We start from the raw sequence: 5,879 nt of genomic DNA on the forward strand, positions 1-5,879 counted from the left end.
AATCCTGGATCCCCCAAATCCCAGAAGCCCCCAGATCCCAGGATCCCCCAAATCCCAGAACCCCCAAGATCCCAAGGATTCCACAAATCTCTTGCCCCCCCCAAATCCCTTGCCCTCCCCCCAAATCCCAGCAACCCCCAAAGCCCCGGCCCCCCAAATCCCAGGATCCCTCAAATCTTTGGACCCCCCAGATCCCTGGACCCCCAAATTCCAGGATCCCCCAAATCCCTTTATCCCCAAATCCCTTTATCCCCAAATCCCTTTATCCCCAAATCCCTTGACCCCCCAAATCCCAGGATCCTCCAAATCCCAGGACCTCCCGAATCCCTGAATCCACCAAATCCCTTGACCCCCCCCAAATCCCTTTATCCCCAAATCCCTTTATCCCCAAATCCCTTGACCCCCCAAATCCCAGGATCCTCCAAATCCCAGGACCTCCCGAATCCCTGAATCCACCAAATCCCTTGACCCCCCCCAAATCCCAGGACCCCCCAAATCCCAGGATCCCCAAAATCCCAGGACCTCCAAGATCCCTGAATCCACCAAATCCCTTGACCCCCCCCAAATCCTAGGACCCCCCAAATCCCAGGATCCCCCAAATCCCTGGACCCCGCAGATCCCCGGATCCCCGAAATCTCTTGACCCCCCCCCAAATCCCAGAACCCCCCAAATCCAGGATCCTCCAAATCCCTGGACTCGCCCAAATCCCGGGATCCCCCAGATCCCTGCATCCCCCAAATCCCTGGATCCCCAAATCCCAGAATCCCCCAAATCCCTGGGCCCCCTAAATCCCTTGATCATCCCCTTAAATCCCAGGATCCCCCAAATCCCAGGACCCCTCAAATCCCAGGATCCCCCATATCCCTGGACCCCCCAAATCCCTTGATCCCCAAATCCCAGAATCCCCCCAAATCCCAGCATCCCCCAAATCCCTTGACCCCCCAAATCCCTTGCCTGCCTCAAATCCCAGGGTCCCCTAAATCCCAGGATCCCCCAAATCCCTGGACTCCCCCAGATCCGTGGACCCCCCAAATCCTTCGTGTCCCCCCCCCCAATCCCAGGATCCCCAAAATCCCTGGGCCCCCCAAATCCCTTGACTCCCCGAAAACCCTTGACACCCCTCCCCCCCGATCCCAAGGATTCCTCAGATCTCAGGATCCCCCCAAATCCCAGGATCCCCCCAAATCCCAAGATCCCTGAATCCCTTTACCCTCCCAAATCCCAGGATCCCCCCAATCCCTGCCCCCAATCCCGTTGTCTCCTACCTTGAGCAGATCCCATCCCATCCCATCCCATCCTAGCGCTCCATGTCCTCGGTGTCGCTCCGGAGGTTCCGGCTCAGCTCCGGGTGGATCCTTTGGGAATTGTCCTCCGGGTTCTGGACGTTCCGGCTCAGCTCCAGGTGGATCCTTTGGGAATTGTCCTTGGTGTCGCTCTGGAGGCTCCGGCTCAGCTCCGGGTGGATCCTTTGGGAATTGTCCTCGGTGTCGCTCCGGAGGTTCCGGCTCAGCTCCGGGTGGATCCTTTGGGAATTGTCCTCGGTGTCGCTCCGGAGGCTCTGGTTCAGCTCCGGGTGGATCCTTTGGGAATTGTCCTCGGTGTCGCTCCAGAGGTTCCGGCTCAGCTCCAGGTGGATCCTTTGGGAATTGTCCTTGGTGTCGCTCCGGAGGTTCCGGCTCAGCTCCAGGTGGATCCTTTGGGAATTGTCCTCCAGGCTCCGGGCCAGGCGTCCCGTCAGGAGCAGCACGTGGGACACCACCCGCACCCCCTGCCGGAGCCTGGGAATGTTGGGAGCCGTTCCAGCCGGGAATGCCGCTCCAGGGCGTCCACAGGCTGGGATTCGGGGGGATCCAGGGATCGGGGGGGGGGTGTGCTAGGAATTAGGGGATCCTGGGATTTGGGGGATCCTGGGATTTGGGGGATCCAGGGATCTGGGGGGGTGTGCTAGGAATTGGGGGATCCTGGGATTTGGGGGGTGGTCAAGGGATTTGAGGGATCCTGGGATTTGGGGGATTCTGGGATATGGGGGATGCTGGGATTTGGGGGGGTCAAGGGATCTGGGGGGGTCAAGGGATTTGGGGGATCCTGGGATCTGGGGGGTCCAGAGATTTGGGGGATCCTGGGATTTGGGGGGGTCAAGGGATCTGGGGGGGTCAAGGGATTTGTTTATCAGGGATCTGGGGGGTCCAGAGATTTGGGGGATCCTGGTATTTGGGGGCTCAGGGATTTGGGGGTCCAGGGATCTGGGGGGTCTGGAGATTTTGGGGATCCTGGGATTTGGGGGCTTCTGGGATTTGAGGGATCCTGGGGTCTGGGGGGGTCAAGGGATTTGGGGGATGCGGGGATTTGGGGGGATGCTGGTATTTGGAGGGCCAGGGATTTGGGGGATCCTGGGATTTGGGGGGGTCAAGGGATCTGGGGGGGGATGGGTCAAGAGATTTGGGATCTCCACCCCCTTCCCATGGCTGTTATTCCTCCCTTTCCACTCCCAAATCCCACCTGTCCCTTGGAAGCCATGGGACACTTGGGAACATCCCCAGGTGTCCACAGGCTGGAATTTAGGGAATCATCTCCATGGAACATCCCAATCCCCTTCTCACGGCTGTTATTCCTGCCCTTCCACTCCCAAATCCCAACTGTCCACTGGGAACAGCCATGAAGGTTGTTGGAAACTTGGGAACATTCCAAGGAATCCACAGGCTGGGATTTGGGATCTCCATCCCCTTCCCATGGCTGTTATTCCTCCCCTTCCACTCCCAAATCCCACCCGTCCCCCGGAACCCCCCCCCGGAACCCTCGGGAACATTCCCGAGCCGGAACCCCGGCTCCCTTCCTCCCCCATTCCCGAGTCACTCACTCCTCCTTCCTCTCCTCCAGCCGGGAATGCTCCTCCCGGGCCACGTGTTCCTCCAGCTCCCGGCGCACGTTTTCCAGGCTCTCCCGGAATTCCAGGTTGGCCTCGTGGATGGCGGGAAGCGCCCGGGCCACCACGTCCTGGAAGCGGCTCCCGTTTTCCTGCCGGGCGGCCGCCGCTTCCAAGGATCTCAGGGCGGCCTTGGAATCCTCCAGGAGCTCCCGGAGCTCCTCCAGATCCCGCCGGGAAGCGGGAGAAGGCCCGGAGGGGCCGCAGGGATTCGGGGTGTGGAAGGTGATCCCGCAGCGCTGGGAATTCCCGGGAGAGTCCTCATCCCGGGAAAAGGGGGGTTCCGGATGCTCCATCCCGGTTTTGGGCCTTTCCCGGGCGCCGGAGGGAGGGAGGAGGGCAAAGATTCCCACCAGGATCCAGCAGGAGCCGGGAATCGCCCGGATCATGGCGGCCTGGGGGAAAAATGGGGGGGGGAGGGTAAAATTCCCACCGAAATTCCCGCGTTTTTCCATCCTGGGATTTGGGATTTGGGATTGGATGATCCACAGGGAATGGGGGGAATTTTCCTGCCCTTCCCTGAGTTTGGAAGAGCAAAATTCCCTCTGAAACTCCCACATTTTTTCATCCTGGGATTTGGGATTTGGGATTTGGGGGAGTCATATCCTGCTGTTCCCACATTTTCCTATCCTGGGATTTGGGATTTGGGATTGGATGATCCACAGGGAATGGGGGAATTTTCCTGCCCTTCCCTGAGTTTGGAAGAGCAAAATTCCCTCTGAAACTCCCACATTTTTTCATCCTGGGATTTGGGATTTGGGATTTGGGGGAGTCATATCCTGCTGTTCCCACATTTTCCTATCCTGGGACTTGGGATTTGGGATTGGATGATCCACAGGGAAAGGGGGAATTTTCCTGCACTCCCCGAGTTTGGAAGAGCAAAATTCCCTCTGAAACTCCCTCCTTTTTCCATCCTGGGATTTGAGGGGGGGGTCTTATCCCGCTGTTCCCACCTATGGATGATCCACAGGGAAAGGGGGGATTCCCAAACTCCCTCATTTTCCCATCCCAGCCGCTGGAATTTGGGATCTGGGGGGGTTCATATCCCACTCTTCCCACCCTACGGATGACCCACAGGGAATGGGGGGAACCCCCCAAAATCCCGCATTTTCCCATCCTGACCGCCGGGATTTGGGAATCCGAGTCCCAGGGAGGGGTTAAAACGCGGGAGAGATCCCGAAATCCCCTCGGGATCCAGGGAAAAGCTGGAAAAGCCGCGGGCAGCCGAGGCGGCTCCTGCCAATCCCACAGCGGAAAACCTCCGGCGCCGGGAGCGGGAGCGGGAGCCGGAGGGGTTTGGAATGACAAAGGAGGGGGGGGGAATTTGGGGATTTGGGGGGTCCCCCCGTCCCGTCCCGGATCCCTGCGCAGCGGGAATGTGTTCCCGGCTCTTCCCAGCCCATCCCATCGCACCCCATCCCAGCTCTTCCCAGCTCATCCCAATCCATCCCAGCTCTTCCCAGCTCATCCCACCCCATCCCAGTTCTTCCCAGTTCATCCCAATCCATCCCAGCTCTTCCCAGCTCATTCCAATCCATCCCATCCCAGCTCATCCCAGTCCATCCCAGTTCATCCCACCCCATCCCAGTTTTTCCCAGCTCATTCCAATCCATCCCATCCCATCCCAGTCCATCCCATCCCATCCCAGTCCATCCCAACCCTTCCCATCCCATCCGGGCTCCCGGCGGGACCCCCCCCCTCCCCCCCAAAAAAATTCGGGAATGCCGATCCCTCTTCCCTTCCCCCTCCCTCTCTCCCGGCTTTCGGGCGGCCGCGCTGGCATTTCCCTGGCACCGCGGGCCGGCTCCTTCCTTCCCTCCCTCTGGAATCCCAACATTCCAGCCCGATTCCGCCCTTTTTTCTCCCCTTCCCTTAAAACTCTCCCACCTTTTTTTTTTTTTTTTTCGCTTTTCTTTCCCCTGTCTTTTCCCGGGGAGCATCCGTCGGGAACCGGCCGCATTTGGGGAATACTCCCTGGTTTTCTTTTCTTTTCGGGTGGTGCCCCCCGGGAAGAGGGAAGCGTCGGCGCATGTGGAATGTCGAGGCAGAAATGTGGGAATGGGATTCCAACCTTCCCCCCCCCCCTCCTACCCCCTCCCCAAAAAAATCCCGCCTGGAGCGACCCGGCAGGCGGGGGGGGGGGGGGGGAATGGGGGTCCCAGGGACCCCCAAAAATCAATCTGGGACCCCCCAAATCCCTCCTGGGACATTCCAGACCCTCCTGGGACCCCCCAAAAATCAATCTGGGACCCCCCAAATCCCTCCTGTGACATCCCAGACCCTCCTGGGACCCCCCAAATCCCTCCTGGGACCCCCCCCTAGACCCTCCTGGGACCCCCCAAATCTCCCCAGGATCCCCCAGACCCTTCTGGGACCCCCCAAATCAATTTGTGACCCCCTAAATCCCCCTGGGACCCCCCAAATCAATCTGGGACCCCCCAAAGCACCCTGGGACCCCCCCCCGACCCTCCTGGGACCCCCCAAATCAACCTGTGACCCCCCAGATCCCCCTGGGACCTCCCAGCCCCTTCTGGGACCCCCCAAATCAATCTGGGACCCCCCAAATCAACCTGTGACCCCCCAGATTCCCCTGGGACCCCCAAATCCCCCTGGGACACCCCCTAGACCCTCTTGGGACCCCTCAAAATCAATCTGGGACTCCCCCAAATCAATCTGTGACCCCCTAAATCACCCTGGGACCCCCCCAGACCCTTCTGGGACTCCCCAAATCAATCTGGGACCCCCCAAATCACTCTGGGACCCCCCAAATCACTCTGGGACCCCTCAGCCCCTCCTGGGACCCCCCAAAAATCAATCTGTGAGACCCCCCAAATCCACCTGTGATTCCCCAAATCCCTCTGGGACCCCCCAAATTCCCCTCTGACTCCCAAATCCTCTCCTGGGACCCCCCAAATTCCCCTCTGACTCCCAGATCCCCTCCTGGGACCCCCCAAAT

General features: G+C 59.7%; 1 protein-coding gene across 1 annotated transcript; it reads right to left on the minus strand.

Moving 5' to 3' along the window:
* Positions 1-1,288: 1,288 nt before the first annotated feature.
* Positions 1,289-3,300, minus strand: LOC113987926 (lamin-2-like). The gene is made up of 2 exons (XM_039379471.1): positions 2,858-3,300; positions 1,289-1,778 (listed from the first exon to the last, which is right to left on the minus strand). The coding sequence occupies exons 1-2, from the start codon at positions 3,217-3,219 to the stop codon at positions 1,298-1,300; spliced, it is 843 nt and encodes a 280-aa protein (XP_039235405.1). The 5' UTR covers positions 3,220-3,300; the 3' UTR covers positions 1,289-1,297.
* Between the last annotated feature and the right edge of the window lie 2,579 nt (positions 3,301-5,879).

The sequence above is a fragment of the Pipra filicauda genome, unplaced genomic scaffold (assembly GCF_003945595.2).
Source record: "Pipra filicauda isolate LSUMZ 115617 unplaced genomic scaffold, ASM394559v2 scaffold1696_size5884_pilon, whole genome shotgun sequence".
Taxonomy (NCBI): Eukaryota; Metazoa; Chordata; class Aves; order Passeriformes; family Pipridae; genus Pipra; species Pipra filicauda.